This window comes from Panthera onca, chromosome A2 (genome assembly GCF_046562875.1).
Source record: "Panthera onca isolate mPanOnc1 chromosome A2, mPanOnc1 haplotype 2, whole genome shotgun sequence".
NCBI classification, from domain to species: domain Eukaryota; kingdom Metazoa; phylum Chordata; class Mammalia; order Carnivora; family Felidae; genus Panthera; species Panthera onca.
Window position 1 is genome coordinate 63263740 of NC_138340.1, and position 16832 is coordinate 63280571.

At 55.3% G+C, this 16832-nt stretch overlaps 1 protein-coding gene across 2 annotated transcripts in view; it reads right to left on the minus strand.

Moving 5' to 3' along the window:
* The window catches only part of PKD1L1 (polycystin 1 like 1, transient receptor potential channel interacting), a 133523-nt gene that overhangs the window by 65690 nt on the left and 51001 nt on the right, over positions 1 to 16832 (minus strand). For both annotated transcript variants that reach the window (XM_078442613.2, XM_078442612.2), the window contains 9 exons: positions 16463 to 16798; positions 16185 to 16250; positions 14533 to 14709; positions 13339 to 13416; positions 11084 to 11226; positions 9884 to 10004; positions 6856 to 6967; positions 4610 to 4805; positions 3829 to 3885 (listed from right to left, as the gene is read on the minus strand). In XM_078442613.2, coding sequence (XP_078298739.2) covers positions 3829 to 3885; positions 4610 to 4805; positions 6856 to 6967; positions 9884 to 10004; positions 11084 to 11226; positions 13339 to 13416; positions 14533 to 14709; positions 16185 to 16250; positions 16463 to 16798 — 1286 coding nt within the window. The remainder of the gene's footprint in view (positions 1 to 3828; positions 3886 to 4609; positions 4806 to 6855; positions 6968 to 9883; positions 10005 to 11083; positions 11227 to 13338; positions 13417 to 14532; positions 14710 to 16184; positions 16251 to 16462; positions 16799 to 16832) is intronic.

The following is a 16832-nucleotide window of genomic DNA, read 5'->3' on the forward strand; positions in this document are numbered from 1 at the left end:
ATCAAACTCTTTCACCAGCAATGAGATGAAACTCGCCTGGAAACACACTGAAACTGCTATTACAGGCACCACACACAAAGTAACTTCTCAGAATTGAAATAATAAGTTCTTATTTCAAGTAAAACAAATGCCTTCAAAGAACACATTATGCCCACTTTTCACACTGGCCATTTTTTTAGTTTATTTTATTTATTTATTTATTTATTTATTTATTATTTTTTTTTAATTTTTTTTAATGTTTTTTATTTATTTTTGAGACAGAGAGAGACAGAGCATGAACCGGGGAGGGGCAGAGAGAGAGGGAGACACAGAATCGGAAGCAGGCTCCAGGCTCTGAGCCATCAGCCCAGAGCCCGACACGGGGCTCAAACTCACGGACCGCGAGATCGTGACCTGAGCTGAAGTCGGACGCTCAACCGACTGAGCCACCCAGGCACCCCTAGTTTATTTTATTTTGAGAGAGAGAGGGAGAGAGAGAAAGAGCTGGGGAGGGACAGACAGAGAGGGAGGGAGAGAATGAGCAGGGGAGGGGCAGAGAGAGAGAGAATCCCAAGCTGGCTCTGCACTGTCACCACAGGGCCCGACGCAGGGCTCAAACTCATGAACTGTGAGATCATGACCTGAGATGCAACCAAGAGTCAGACGCTTAACCGACTGAGCCCCCAGGTGCCCCAACACTGGCTACTTTTTAATCAAAACTATTGGAAATGGTTTTGATTGCAAATGACAACCCTGCTAAGGTCTGCCCACACTGAGGCCAGGACCGTGACAGACCCCGGGGTGCGCAGACAGGGGAGCGGGACCTATGCAGATGTCTTCGGCTTCCACCAAGTCATCCCCCTGGCCCAGGGGAGTAATTCCATTCCCAGGTGCCCAGAGCCCAGGAGCAGCCCTGTGACGGGTCCTCTCAGGGGGATGTGATGGGGTGCGGGATGGCACTTATGGGTAACATCCTTGATGAGTGGTGCCCCTTCTCTCTGCCTCTCTCCAGCCTGGGAAGCCTCGGGGGCACAGGCTGACAGGACCCAGGGTGCCCGCGTCACCCTGGGAAGCCCACCCGCTGACACCTGTGCATGCGCGCATGACGGGGACAGGCTGCTGACATGCTGGGGATGGTCCGCTACTTGTCCCAAGCCAGTGTGAGATCCTAGCAGGCTAAGTCGCCTGGAGGTCAAAGACAGGTGTGCAGAAAGTGATCACCAGTCAGAAGTGCTAAAGTGCCCTAACGCGGTCACTTACAGACTTGTCCAGAACGAGTGAGCTCTGCCTGCAGGGGCCCTGGAGAGCCCACCGAGAACGCACCACCTGAACCTAGCTTTGGGGGAGAAAACGGTATCTTCCCCGGGAAGAGGGGCAGAAACGTTCCAGGCTGAGGGAGAACATACAGGTTCAGGGGTGCAAGGAATATTTGGTGACAGGAACGTGGCGGGTGGCCATGGAAGGTGCTAGAGGAAGTGCAGAGGACACAGAGCAAGTGAAGCCCAGGTGTGAGATGCGGGAGAACGGACTCTGTCCTCAAGGTGCCAGGAAGCCACCAATGCCTTAAAGGCAGAGAGCGTCACTGACTAAAGTGTCTTCTCTGAGGTCTGCTCCGGGCAGTTGTGGGGATGTGTCCCTGCTGGGGGCCAGCTTTCCTCCCCAGGTCACTGACAGGGAGCAATTCAAGGTGATGCGGACAAGGATTGGGCAGGAGGGAGGGAACAAGGTGACAGTCATCCACGTCCTCACTCAGTCCCTCGTTCCTGCCACACCTGTGTCATGGGCTGGGCTGGTGTCACAGCCCTGGTTATATGGGTGCAGAGGAGTGAAAGGAGCTTGTGTTCATGAGGGAATGTTCTGGAGGCAGTGGGCACAGTTGGAGAAGCAGGGAGCACAGTAGGGGAGATAGGGAGCATATCGGCAGAGGTAGAGAGCACAAATGGAGGGGCAGGAGCACAGCTAGAGGGGCAGGGAGCACATTTGGAGGGGCAGGAGCACAACTGGAGGCACAGGGAGCACAGCTGGAGGGGCAGGAGCACACCCGGAGGGGCAGGGAGCACATCTGGAGGGGCAGGGAGCACAACAGAAGCAAGGAGAACAGTTGGAAAGGCAGGAGCACAACTGGAGGTGCAGGGAGCACAGCTGGAGGGGCAGGGAGCACGGCTGGAGGGGCAGGGAGAACAGTTGGAGGAGCAGGGAGCAGTCGGAGGGGCAGGGAGCAGTTGGAGGGGCAGGGAGCGTTGGACGGGCAGGAGCACAGCGGGAGAGGCAGAGAGCACAGCTGGGAGCACAGCTGGAGGGGCAGAAGCACAGCTGGAGGGACAGGGAGGATAGCTGGAGGGGCAGAGAGCATAACTGGAGGGGCAGGGAGCAGTTGGAGGGGCAGGAGAACAGCGGGAGAGGCAGGGAGCACAGCTGGGAGCACAACTAGAGGGGCAGGAGCACAGCTGGAGGGGCAGGGAGGATAGCTGGAGGGGCAGGGAGCAGTTGGAGGGGCAGGGAGCAGTTGGAGGGCAGGAGCAAAGTGGGAGAGGCAGGGAGCACAGTGGGAGAGGCAGGGAGCACAGTGGGAGAGGCAGGGACCACAGCTGGAGAGTCAGGAAGCAAAACTGGAGGGGCAAGAGTACAGCTGGAGGGGCAGGAGCACAGCTGGAGGGGCAGGAGCACAGTTGGAGGGGCAGGAAGCAGTTGCAAGGGCAGGAGCACACCTGGAGGCGTGGGAGCACAGCTGGAGATGCAGGGAGCATAGATGGAGGGGCAGGGAGCACAGTTGGTGGTGAAGGGAGCACAGCTGGAGGTGCAGGGAGCACAGTTGGAGGGGCAGGGAGCACAGCTGGAGGGGCAGGGAGCAGTTGGAGGGGCAAGGAGCAGTTGGAGATGCAGGGAGCACAGACGGAGGGGCAGGGAGCAGAGTCAGGGGTTACATAGAGGAGTTTCTGGGCAGGACAGGGGTGGAGACCATCAGTTCAGCAACATCACTTGCCTTTAATCGAAAAGGCCGTGATGAGATCCTTGTGCACCCGCCAGGCAACGGAGAAGGGAGGCGCCCACAGTGGTCACAGGCAAAGAGGCTATGCCCAGAGGGGTCCCTTGCGGGGCAGACCAGGCAGCACAGGAGTCTGCAGGTACTGGGTCAGGAGCAGGCTCTGTGGTGAGGTGGGGCAGGCAGCCAGATCCCGACAGCTTACCTGTGTGTGAGTCATGGCGGGCTGAGCCCCCCTTCTGCAGGTTCTGCTCTGAAGAGGGGCCACCACCTGTAACCACACAGGGGCCCGCACGATGCCGGGGGCAGCAGTCACACTGCTACAAGGGAGCGATGAGGCGGCCCGGATGGGACTGAGCACAAGTAGGGGGTGAGCCCTCCTGGCTGTGGGGCATCCCTGCCAGGGCAAGGGGGGGCCCTGGAAGACAGGCTGGGCTGCAGCTCGCTCTGAGGGCTGGTGAAGACGACCTCGGTGGGGTCTCCTCTCCCCTCCCAGCAAGCAGGCAGTGAGAACATTGGGGAATGGGGGCAGTGGGGCCAGAGATGCGAGGAGAAAGAAGGCGTGGACTGGAGAACCCAGCACCCAGATTACTAGCAGAGAGCGACCCCCTTAACCAGAAGTATGTGTAGTACGGACGACACCGTCGTAATGCGTCTCTACTTTGGGTCTTCAAACCTCTGTATTAGGGAGACCTTCTTGCCCCGTGCTCTGGGATGCGCCGTGCTATTCAGGTGAATTTGCGAGAGAAGTCCCGTTTCTAATTCAAGGGTCAAACCCTATACTGTATGTTCTTCGAGAACGGACGGAGATCCTCCCAGTTAGGCACAAAAGCAGGAAAATATACTTGGCAAGAAACAGCACTCACCTTGTGAGGGAAGCGCAGGAGGTCCCTGAACAGGAGAACAGAATCAAGCATTTCCTCCTGACCCGGAGAAACAAGCAAGCACAAGAAGGAGGCAAAAGGGAAGGTTACTTATGCAATTTAAAGTCAAACGGTTCACCGTGTGCTCCTTCCTGCAGCCGGAGCGGATTCCGGGGCTCTGAGGCAAGGGACCGTGGAGGGACCCAGGGTCCCCTTGACCTGAGTTTCCCAGGGGGAGCAGGGTGTCTGCCTCCCCCAGCCCACCTGGAGTGTGACCGGAGGGGAAGGAGAGGGAGGGCAGAGCTCAGGGAAACTTGGGACAAGGGGGAGAGAGTCCTGGAGGAAGGAACAGCACCAGTTCAGGAAGGATCAACACTACAATGACACATGTTCTAGGATGCCAGCATTCTCTAGTGGCAATCAGGGACAGCAGGTGCAGACGGGCAGTGACCAAGGGCAGTGACATTTGAACACATGCCCATTTCCTTAGAAGCTGCACATAATCATACACGTAACTCCGGCATGTCACTGACAAGACAGAGTCAGATGGGTCACATCACAGTGACCTGCAGTGGTAACCACCTTGCACGGCCTCTCTTGTGAACCGACAGCATTTGTTTGTGGAAGAATGAGCACACGTGACAGAGGCCACAGCCTCGTGGCCAAGCCACACCCTCCTGGTCCTCTTTCTTGACTGCTTTAGTAAGGCCGCTTGCTGGTGAGTCAGGCCCTGCTACCCGATGCCCACGCACAGGTACCGAGCGTGCCCTGCCCCTGATGGCACCTGATCTGTGGAAGGCAGTCTGCATGCGGAAGAAATCAGCGCATCCTGTATTCGTGACCACTGGCCGCACGGGGGACTTCTGTCCTCCGCAGCCCAGCGACTCAGGATCCTGGCGATCATGGTGATGTAGTTCCTGATTTCTGCATAACTGCCCATCAGCTGGAGGGTGGACAGGTGTTTCAGGCTGGAATTATATCTGAAGGAAATTGGGGAGTTATCAGGATTGCTCCGACATGCTGGGAACCTCTTTGGCCTGCCTACCGAGACAGGGGTACTTGTGATAGAAATCTTCTTGGGCGGGTGAGGAGGTCGGGGCAGACAGAGAATGGCTCAGAGGAGAGATGGTCTGTGCAAGAGAAACTAAAGAGACCCAGTGAGGCAGCACATCAGAATTGCACAAAACCCTTGATCTCTGGCAAACAGAATGACAGAGATGCATCGTGGCAAACGAGGGGGTACGGTGCGGGGCTGGACGCAGACGGCAGTGTGGCTACAGCAGGCTGAAGGTCTGCACACATCCTCACAGTGGAGCTGGAAGACAGCACCCACAATCACAGCGCTGTGCACGCTCTGACCGGACGGTATGTCCTTATGCCGGACTTCGCACCATGGCTAAGAGGGGTCTGTGCCCGGGGCGCAAGAGTAACTTGAGTATGGGAATCAGTCAAGGTAATATACCATGGTAACAGATGGATGGACAAAACCCACTTAATCCTCTCGATGGATCTAGCAAAACACAGACAAAATCCAACACCCTGTCATGAAAAAAAAAATACCCCAAATCTAGGAATACAAAGGAACTTCTTGGACCTGAAAAAAACACAACTCCAGGGACCTATAGCTAAGGTCACGCTAAATGTTCGGGAATGTTTCCTCGCCACGGTTGGAAGCAAGACCGGGATTTCCACACTTGCCACTTCTACTCATCACTGAACTGGAAGAGTCTAGCCAATGCAGTTAAGCCAGAAGTAAGAAATTATCCAGATTGGAAAGCAGGAAAACTCTATTTGCAGATAGCATGCTCTTTTATGTGGAAAAACCCAAAGAATGCGTTCAAAAACTGTTAGAACAGACACATGAGTTTAGCAAGGCTGTGGGACACAATTGTATCTCTATACACTAGCAATTAAAATCCAAAATAAGAGAACAAGAAAACAACTTGATTTACAATAGCATGAAAAAGAATGAAATTCTTGTAACTAAATTTGACAAAAACATTCAATACTTATACACTGGAAACTATACAATGTTGTTGAAAGAAATGAAAATCTAAGTAAAGGGAAAACTCTGCTCATACATCAGAAGACTTCATATTCTCAAAACGATGATATTCAAAATGACTCAATGCAATCCCTATAAAAATTCCAGGTGGCTTTTTGCAGAGATTAACAATAACCAGGAGATCCAGGATAACCAAAAAAATGTGGAAAAAGAACAAAGTTAGTTGATTCATGCTTCCCGATTTCAAAATTCACTGCAAAGCTACAGTGGTTAAGACAGTGTGGCAGTGCCATGAAATCAGACATAGAGATGAACAGAGCATTAATTGAGACTCCATAGCATTTACAGTCAATTGATTTTTGACAAAAGGACTAAGACAATTTAATGAGTAAGACTGACCTTTTCAACACACAGCACTAGAAGGACTAGACATCCCTGTGTGCAAAAGTGAACCTGGAGCCTTACCTCACACCACATACACAAGTTAGCTCAAAGAGGATCAGAGAGCTCAGGGTAAGAGAGAAAACTAGAAATCTCCTGGAAGAAAAACAGTGGAGTAAATCCTACAGATATACCAAAGGCACAAGCGATAAAAGAGAAAAATTAGGATGTTGAACTTCATCAAAATTAAACACTTTTATGTTTTTTTTAAAGGGTTTATATAGTTTAAGGGGGGAGGGGCAGAGAGAGAGAGAGAGAGAGAGAGGGAATCCTAAGCAGGCTCCGTGCTGTCAGTGCAGAGCCCGACGCTGGGATCGATCTCACAAACTGTAAGATCATGACCTGAGTTGGAATCAAGAGTCCGATGCTAAACCCACTGAGCCCCCCAGGCACCCCGGGACTGTGTTCTGTATATGGGTGAATGAGTGGCACACAGATGATGTCTCAGTACAATGATTTCTTTTGCTCATCCTGACAAGATGGGACCCCAGGAGCCACCGTTTACTCCAACCGTGACCGACCAGGGGAGACCCGGCCCCGAGGAAACACAGGCACATGCCGGGGTCTCTGTGCCGCTTACTCACATGTCCTCGTCCAGGCAGAGACCCCCGTGGAGACGCGGCAGCACAGTCACCGCCACGGCACACGGCTGTACTCGGGAGCCCGAGCCATCTGTGATCTCGGTGGACAGCATGACTGGAAGGGAACGTAACAGAGGAAACTAACACCTCAGGACCCATACTGTCTACTGCCAGCCATCACCAGAACGGTGATGACACCGTGCATCACAACAGAGCGAGGCGTGAACGCTGAGTGTGGCTGCCCCATCCTAGGGGGGAGGTCTGGCGTTCCAAGGTAAAATGCCCCACGGCAGTATGGGACACTAAGCACCAGAGAGCTGGGGACATGGGTGCAGTCACAAGAGGCAGCAGAAGCGACAGCCATGGGCCACAGGAGCCAGGAGGCGGTTTGCTCACTCTCACGCCCTCGGCACTCACTCGTCTGACCTGCAGGCCCTGGGAGCCGGCAGCTCAAGGCCACCGGCAAACGGGACCGGTCCCACCTGGGAGCACTGGGCCAGGGGGAAGCTGGAGCTGTGGGAAGCCCAGAGGATGAAAGCCACAGTCCGCAATGGAGGATCAGGTGTTGGGGTAACATTTTAAGCCACTCCTAAGTCATGTACAGAGACACGGAAAGTCTGGAGAAAGGCAAAGGAAGTCTGTGTGAAGTCACGGGAGCGTGGTCAGAAATGCCTTTTCTGGGGCGTCAGAAACTCCGTCCTGTGGTGCAGGCCTAGGGTCTGGAGTGTGGATGACACTTAACATGAAAGCCACGGGGCCGGCCACAGGAGTCACGCAAAAGAGCAGAACAGAGGCATGCCATGGGCTTTCATAAAAGCATCTCAACCCAAAACATGGGGCCCAGGATTTGGGACTTAATTTTGAGGGTTGTGGTCCCTGGACCCTTGGCCGCCCCATCACCCCTACAAGCGAATTCTGGGCTCCCCCCATCCTAGGACTCTGAGCCCGTGGATACAGGGAGGCCCCATGTCAGCTGCAAGAGAGCCAGTTTAACAAGAACTACAGGGACCCCACTGCAGGTGACATGGCCCTCCTGCTGAAGCAGGGGACGCAGGCAAGGCAGCAGGAGCCGGCAGAGTTCAGGTGGACCCCACCCCGACGCCTGCAGCTGTGGAACCTTCAGTCCAGAGATGGAATGGGCTGGGATTAAGGGTCTGCTGCACTGTATTCAGTCTGCCTGCGTTCCCCCTCGTAGGAATCTTCAAGTCAGGTCCTCGAAGGAACAGATCATCCCCGTGTCGACAACTGTAACTCCTGTGGGGTCTTTGGAATGACCTGGGTGATGTCACTCACCCTGACATTGCTCAGTGACTGTGGCCTGAAATATGGGTCTACAAATTCATCCCACATGGGGGCACCTGGGGGGCTCAGTCGGTTGAGCGTCGGACTTCGGCTCAGGTCATGATCTCGCAGTTCATGGGTTTGAGTCCTGTGTCAGGCTCTGTGCTGACAGCTCAGAGCCTGGAGCCTGCTTCGGATCCTGTGTGTCTGTCTCTCTCTGCCTCTCCCCTCTACTGCTCATGCTCTGTCTTTCAAAAATAAATAAACATTAAAAAAGCAAAACAAAAATCCATCCAACACGGAGCTGAGGCCCTGCCCTGACGTCCTAGGTGGGCATGTGCACAGCCCTGTGGTCTGCACACCCCTGCAGACGGGGTCCCAGGGTCCTGTGGGCAGGAGTCTGGAGTGAGGCACTGCCCGGTCTGAATCAAAGCACAGGGCTTCGTGCCCAACACCAGGAAGCAGGGGAGCCTGCCGGGCGAGCATCCGTTTGGAGGAAACTTTCCAGGAGACAGAAGGTGCATGTGGTTTCATTCTGGAAGAAGTGAGGCAGACCCTGAAACCACCTGCAGCCATCACCGTGCTCATCAGGACACACGGCAGACGTGCCCATCCGAGTGGATCGGTGTCCAGCTCAGAAGGCCTTTGCTCAGTGTCACCCACCTACAGCCAGGAGAAGGTGCACGTGTGTCTAACTGGGGGTCAGGGAGGCTTTCCCGAACTAGAAAGCTTTCTGGCTGGGGTTCGGGGAGAGAGGAGGTTTAAGCAAACCAGGTGGATGAACCAGTTGCAGACGTCAGGCTGAAATACTCTCAGGTGGCCAGGTCAAAGAAACTTCTAGATGGGTGACTCTCAAACTTGCCTGCACGTCAGAATCATCCAGAAGGCTAAAAAACACCCTGTCAGCCTCCGAGATTGACGTAACGGGCACAGTCCTGCAGATGGGGCCGCTTTCCTCAGTGGTGGGGTATCTAACACGCGCAGTGGAGGAAGGCCACTGGGGCGGGCTGAGAATGGGGCAGCCTGCCAGCACAGGGGTCGGGGAAGCTGCCAGCACCGTGGAGCTCTTTTTGCTCTGGGAACAACACATACTCAACTCTACATTCCCTTACCCCCGTGTTTTCTTTGCGGCGGGAGCCCCCCGATTGGGTTCTGTCTACAACCAACGCAGGATTCACCAGAGACCGCATGTTTCGTCAGTAAACAAGGGGCGGCTTGGTCTGAAAGGTTTAATCCATACTCACAAGATGTTCCCTGGCACCTTAGCATTTACACTATATCTCAGCTGTAATTTTAAAAGAGATTTATTTATAGTATCGCTAATGTCTCTGCACTAGAAAGTAGGTAATCCACCTCATCTAAAAAGCATGACACTTTTCCAGATGAATAAATAAGAACTTATTTTCTAAATTAAAAAAAAAATTTTAACATTTATATATTTTTGAGACAGAGACAGAGACAGAGCATGAGCAGGGGTGAGCAGAGAGAGAGGAAGACACAGAATCCGAAGCAGGCTCCAGGCTCCGAGCTGTCAGCACAGAGCCCGACACGGGGCTCAAACCCATGAAACTTGAGATCATGACCTGAGCCGAAGTTGGGCGCTCAACCGACTGAGCCACCCAGGTGCCCCGAGAACTTATTTTCTAGATGCATAGTTTTAACATTTTGTAGTTTGGGGAAACCAGGGGGAAGGTTTAGGACCGTAAGCAAACACAGCCAGCAACCCACATCCACGGCCTGACTGACTTACCTTTATAGTCATCCAAGGGCTCGCCCGCGGGCAGAGCAAAGTAGTACTGGGTGTCTGTCCCGCGGTACAAAGTGTGTCTGGACCCGTTTCCTATCCGGTAACTGAATTTGTAATGGAAGTCCTAGGATCCGTTCCACGGAGAACAAAAAACAGTGTGTAGGTGAACAAACTGAATCACGTCCCCAGGAAGTACATACCCCTGCCTCCTTCACTCCACCCGAGGGCACTGTTTATACACAGGCTGGGGGCAGATACTAACTTCGTGTCCCCCTGAATGCACACATGTGCGTGGGGTGACCTCCCACCTGCGGGGTCCCTCTCCCAGAGCTGAGAGGACCCACACACTGGCTGTGCCTGTCACTCAGGGTCGTGGGCTCTCTTGGCCTGGGGTCTCCCAAAAGTCACAGAGGCACATGTGGTCTGGGCCTCCTCGGGCTGAAGGGGACACAGCAGACAGGAGATGGGGGGGCTCGGGCAATTTGTTCTTGGTGTCAGAACAGGGCATTTGGACAAACAGAGAGAGAGAGAGAGAGAGAGAGAGAGAGAGAGGCAAAGCAAGAAACAGACTCTTAACTACAGAGAACACACTGATGGTCACCAGAGGAGAGTGGGGGAAGGATGAGGGTTAAGGATGCATTTGTGATGAGCATTGAGTGTTGTAGAGAGATGTTGAATCAGGGGCACCTGGGTGGTTCAGTCGGTTAAGCGTCTAACTCTTGATTTCAGCTCAGGTCGTGATCTCACGGTTCATGGGTTGGAGCCCCGCATCGGGCTCTGTGCTGACACTGCAGAGCCTGCTTGGGATTCTCTCTCCCTCTCTCTCTGCCCCTCCTCCGCTTATTCTCTCTCTCTCCCAAAATAAATAAACTTAAAAAAAAATGTTGAATCAATATATGGTACACCTGAAACTAACTTTGCATGTTGACCATACTGGAACTGATACAAAAACTTAACTAAAAAAAACAACCCAGGGCATTTGCCTGGGCCCCAAGGGAGGCCAGGATCCGACCCTCCAGGGACACAGGCGGTGGGTTCTGAGGGAAGGGGCAGGGTGGGGGAAGGAACGGGTGGTGTCTCCCTGAGCGGGTGGAGGGCACAGCCACGGCACTCCCGCCCCCAGACCCCAGGGTTAACGTCCCGCAGCATCTCCCCGGAGAGCCACCTCTGCCTCTGGGACACACTTGGGGCAGCCGCGCGTACCGGTCTCCCTGACATGCAGAAGATGCTGAAGACGGTGTGTGCCTCGAGGCCACGATGTGGCTGCACTTGACAGGTCACGGCCCACGGAGCTGGCCTGAGCGTCACATAAAGCTGAGCTCGCCCCAGGAAGCCGTGCTTGGAGGCTGTGGAGGAGAGCGTGACAGAGAACTACAGTTGCACGAATGCCCGGTCCCAGTGGGACACTGTGTGGCTGCCACCGTGTGATCCCCAGACAGCGGCATCGGCGTCGCCCGGGAACTTGCTAGAGATTCGGATTGGGTCAGAGCCCGAGTGGGGGGACCCGGTGGCAGGGGACTGCGACATGCGCGGGAGGGGGGGACCCTGCACGCGGCACCTGTCATGTGACACATCCACAGGCACTCAAAGTGCAGGCAGCCACACCCAGGCCCGGGGTCGGGAGGCACACGCAGATCATGCAGATGGAAATCAAAGTCTTGAGCACAGACACTAAAGGACTCGGGGCTCCCCCTCACCGCAGCCTCGCCCCCCCCCACCCGGGTCCTCTCGAAGTCTCATCCACAAACAGTTACGTGTGGCTCACTTGAATTTAGCACCAATGCCATTTTTTATGGCTTCTGTCAACTGCATTCATATCTAAATACAGAGTTCAAACTCCCCAGGGAAACACACATAGTCCGATATGCACAACCATGGTTCCCCAAGCATCAAACATTTTATTTCCCATTTGCTACCATGACTGATGATTAATCATTAATCGTTCCATGTTTGTTCCCATGACGCGATTTTGTTTTGTTTTTCCACTTCTGATGTCTTTTTCTTGAGGTACAACATCTAAGAATGAGATGTATAAACCATCATCCTAACAGCAGGTGCCGCACTGGAGATAACCTCGTTTACCATCCTGCTCCAGGGTCACATGGACCGTGGAAGTCAGCTGGGGGCCACGGCCCGGCCTGGTGTGGGCGGGAGCCCAGGGGCCAGCGTGGCTGCCGGGGCGGCACAGCGAGGTGAGCCGGGACGAGCCGGGCCTCTCGCACAGAGGCTGAGTCTCTTCCCCCCAGAAGGAGTGTGACCCACCTGTGAAAATGGCCCTAAGGCTCATCATTTGGACAAATGTCAGCAGCAAAGGGAGGGAGGGCTAGCCAATGGTTGGCTCTGTGGTATTTGGGAAAACACAGGGAAATGCCTCTCTCGTACCAAACACAGGCACCTGGGGTTTAGTCTCTGAACGCCCATGGAAGGGGCGGGACGACCTTTGCAACGATGTCAACAGAAACAGGGGGAACGAGAATGAAGCCCAGGGACCCTGCCGGCCCTACCAAGGGGTCTCACAGGGAAGTCAGCCTCGTGCTGCACGCCCGGGAGAAAGGAAGCCAATGCAGAATACAACACTGGAAACGCACCAGGGTGTCCACGAGCCCAAAAGTGTGGGCACCGACCCAAACCCATCCGTATGTGTAAACCATCAGAACCTCTGTGCTTCCTCTATGGAACTAAAGACCTCTAGGTGGCGCCTGGGAGGCTCAGTCGGTTGAGCCTCGGACTCTTGATCTCTGCTCAGGTTGGGATCTCACAGGTCGTGAACTTCCAGCTTGTGAGTTCGAGCCCCACATTGGGCTCTATGCTGACAGTGCTGGGCCTGCTTGGGATCCTCTCTCCCCCTCTCCCTCTGCTCCTCCCCCATTTGCGTGTGCTCTCTCTCTCTCTCAAAATAAATAAATTTCAAAAAAATACCCACAACAACTCTCTAGAAATGGGGCAGAATGTCCAAAAATGACCCCAAAGTCAGATGTCAGATTGAGTCACGGGAAGGCCAGAAGGGACACGGAACAGGACACGGGGTAAACATGTCATGTATTCAACAAACGGTGTCCACAGAACAACAGAAATGCTACCTCGTTGGGTTTTAAATATGTGGAGGAGTTATCGACCAATTTGCAGGGAAAGAACCAGCTAATGCACTTGTCTTGGACAAAATAAAATAAATACATATGTAGTTTTCTGTATGTGTGTGTGTGTGTGTGTGTGTGTTTTTAAGGCAAACACCTCAGCCTTTACTGTGACCTAAACACCACCTGATCCCTTAAGGATCAGAAACAAACACAAGGAGGCAACAATGAGCAGTGAGTGACTGTGGGGATGGAGGGAGGGTCAGGACACCCGGGACAAGAGCTCGGGAGACTCTGAAGTGGCTGAAATTTCCAGAAAAAACATGAATGTAATGAAACCCCTCATCATCCCCCCGACCGGGTCCAGCTGACAGCGTAACATACCCACAGAGGCTTGCAGGACGTAGGTCTTCCCAGGGCTCAGTGCGAATGGCTTGATTGTCACAGTCTGTCCCGTGATACCTGCAGAGAAGGGGCACATGGAAGCCATCACGGGAAAGCTCTGAAGACAGGGGAGCGGGCAGACGCCCTGCACCTCCATAGGCAGGGGTACAGCAGGCTCCTCCCTGCAATGCCCCCAGATGCTCGTCACCCGCCCTCTTTACGGAGCTGAAATCTCTCCTCCAGCATCCCCTGCCTGACAGCAGTGACCCTGAATGGGGGTGCTGGGGGTGGGCCCAGGGTCACACTAGGCTCCGAGGGAGAGACGACGCTGGTGAGAGCTCGCTCTGCACCGGTAGCATTAGGTCCAGTCTCCAAGCCGGCTAGTTTGCACATTCAGTCTGTCCGCGAGGGGTGATGAAGAAATTTCAAAGCAGGGGAGCCTGAGGGGCTCCGTTGGTTAAGTGTCCGACTCCTGATTTCCACTCAGGTCATTCGTTCTCAGTTTGTGAGATGGAGTCCCATGTCTCTGCTGCCCTCCTCTCTCTCTCTGTCCCTCCCCTGTCCTCTCTGTCTCTCCAAAATAAATAAATAAATAAATAAATATTTAAAAAAGAAGATATTTCAAAGTGATTTTTGTATCTTGCAGGAACCCTGTGAACCATTTCTGAAACCTGGGTGTGACAGCTGTCCCCTGGGGACCGGGTCCCTTCCCTGGGGGGCAGGGGCTGACTCTGAAGGTGGGAGGGTCCCAAAATACAGGCTGGCGGTCTCCACAGGGAACCATGGCGGGGGGCGGGGGAGAGGGGAGGAGGCAGCCGTGTGACAACAGTGGGGTAGACGTGGCCCCAGGCTTCCCCACAAGAGGCCTCAAGCCAGCACCGAGTGGAGCCAGTGCGTCACGGAGCGGGGCCACCATGCCCACTCCGTGGGGTGATCATCCTCCCTGTGGAGGTCGTGGCCTCGGCCTGGCACAGGTTGTTCCATGTGCAGACAGGGCTCCTGGGGCTACAGAGGCCAAGTCTGCCCGTAAATGGGGCCCCGTCTGCCGTCCCCAGAGGGACACATACAAGGAGAAAAGGCTCAATGACCCCAAGTACTTCTGTGTGGAAAGGAAATGTGGCAGAAGAAACAGGCTGGCGAGCAAACCCTTCTGGACCAGCTGCCAATTCCCATTTGTGTAGACATGCGCCGTACCGGAGGCGGTGTAGCTGTGGAAGAGTGTGCGGCCCACCAGGGACTTGGGCCAGTCAACCATGAGAGGGGGCCCGGCAGCAGCTGTCGGGGGCAAGGGGCCCAGCAGGTTGTCCCCGTCACCACGGCCCCTGTCGGCACTGGAACTCGGATCTGATCCTGGGAGGCTGGGGTTGGGCCCTGGGAAGACAAGCCGACACGGTAAGGGACAGGCCATAATGACAGTCTGACGGCCTTCATCAGTACCCATTCTGCTGTGCGTCCTCCTGAATGACGTGGGTTCGTGCTGCAATGGCACGTTCCGTCCCTTCCACCCACCTCTCGCGTTCAGCAGACCCTCTGCGCACCAGGCCGGGTGCTGGACTGGGGCAGAGCCACTAACCAGAGCGACAGGGGCCCTGCTTCCTGGAGCTTCCCTGGCAGGTCAGGGCGCAGGAGGACCCTGCCCCCCTGCTCCCCTGCCCCCCTCAGTACTGTAAGGCCCTGAGGCAACGAGACAATGCAGGGCCTGGGAGGGAGGAATGGGAGGGAGGAGTCAGAGGAATGAGAGGGGCCCCTCCGAGAAGGGGCTGTCTTAGAGCTGCCGGGCCATGGTCCGAGAGGGCCCGGGTGGGCAAGGCACAGACAGGGACCGAGTAAACGTTGGAGATGTGGCTGGAGGGGGTGACAAAGGGGAAGGCAGGGAAATGAGGCAGAAAGTGCCAGGGCGCTCTGGTGGGAGGCCCAGCATGTGGCGGGAAGACATTGAGGACTGGTGGGGGGAGGAGGGGCTATGCTGTGGCCCTGAGAGGTCTCCAGCTGTGTCACACAGTGAATGAGGGCAGGCGGCAGGGATGGAGGAAAAGAAAGAGCAAGGGCTTCCGCATGTCCAGGTGCCTGGGGTGGTGGGACACAGACACGTCGTCCCCTGATCGTCCGGCCATCCTGCCCACAGTCACGTTGTCCCCTGACCGTCCGGACGTCCTGCCCACAGACATGTCCTCCAATGACCGTCCGGCCGTCCTGCCCACAGACGACCAATCCTCCAGTGACCGTGCATCTCTCCATCTGAGAACATACTCACTGTGTGCCGGTGTGCCAGGCACTGTGATCATCTGGCACGCGGGTTTGCACTTGCCAGGGAAGCTTCCCTGAAGAGCTAGACTAGAGCAGGACACACAAGGAGACAGCCGCGAGCACCTTGCGCACCTGCTTCAGGCGCAGTGAGGACTCTGCTGGGCTGTCACAGGAGCGGGGGTGATACAAGGTAAGAAGGTAGGACTGTCCCGGAGGAAGGGAACGGAGGCTGACCGGAAAGGAGGAAGCGCTCCAAGATGACAAGTGGGTAAGGCGCAAAGGGAGGTGTTTTTGGCAGATGACGCTCTGGGGACTGAGGTGTGGGACAGGGGCGGTACCCCCCATGGGCCTGGGGCTTTTGGAAGCGCAGGGAGCCCGAAGAGAAGTAGGTGAGCTGGAAATAAGGATTTGGGGGAGACGGTGCCATGCAGAGGAATCTGGGCTTTTTCCTTCGTCTCTGGGAGCTCTTGGTGGTCGTGATGCCATGGGGTGGGGGGCAATTCTCGATTTCAGAGGTTAGACCCGAGGGGACACAGGGACCCGAGGCGGGGACACAGGGACCCAAGGAGCCCCAGAAAGAGGGAGAAGCACGGACTCACAGTCAGCGGGCTGTCTCCCTCTGGACAGCTCTGCTTCTTGGATATTGCCGTAATAGGCTTCAAAATCTACACGAGAGGAGAAAACCGTAACGTGTCATTTAAAGCCGTAAGACTCTCCTGAAATTAATACCCACCCTCCTGACGCAGCACGTGGGCCGCCCCAGTGTGTTTCTAGAGTCCACATCCTGTCCTTGTGGGTGTCACCGTGTCACCACCACAATGGAGGAGACAGTGGAGTCTGGGCCCGGCCCCGAATATGAGGGGACTGTGGCACTTACCAGAGGGGGAAGGGGACAGGCCCTGGGAGGGCGAACTTCCTCCAGGGGAGCTGGGTCCTGGAGAGCCCTGGTCCTGGGGAGTCACTCCCGGGGCTGCAGTGTCACCCGTGGTGGGAACCCAGTGTCGGCTGACCGTGGGCCTTGAGGAGGGTTTCCCCACGGCTGAAAGGCCGGGCTGGCCCCGGGTCAGTGGCAACGGCTCCTGTGAGAACGGCGCTCCCGTGGTGTGGCACTCCGGCCAGCTCGGCTCCGTGGACGGTGGACTGGACTCTGGTGGCCTGGAAACGGCCCCCAGTCCGGCAGAGCCCAGCAGCCCCACCGTCCTACAAAAGGGAACTTGAACAAACACGGGACAGTGTCAGAAATCTGG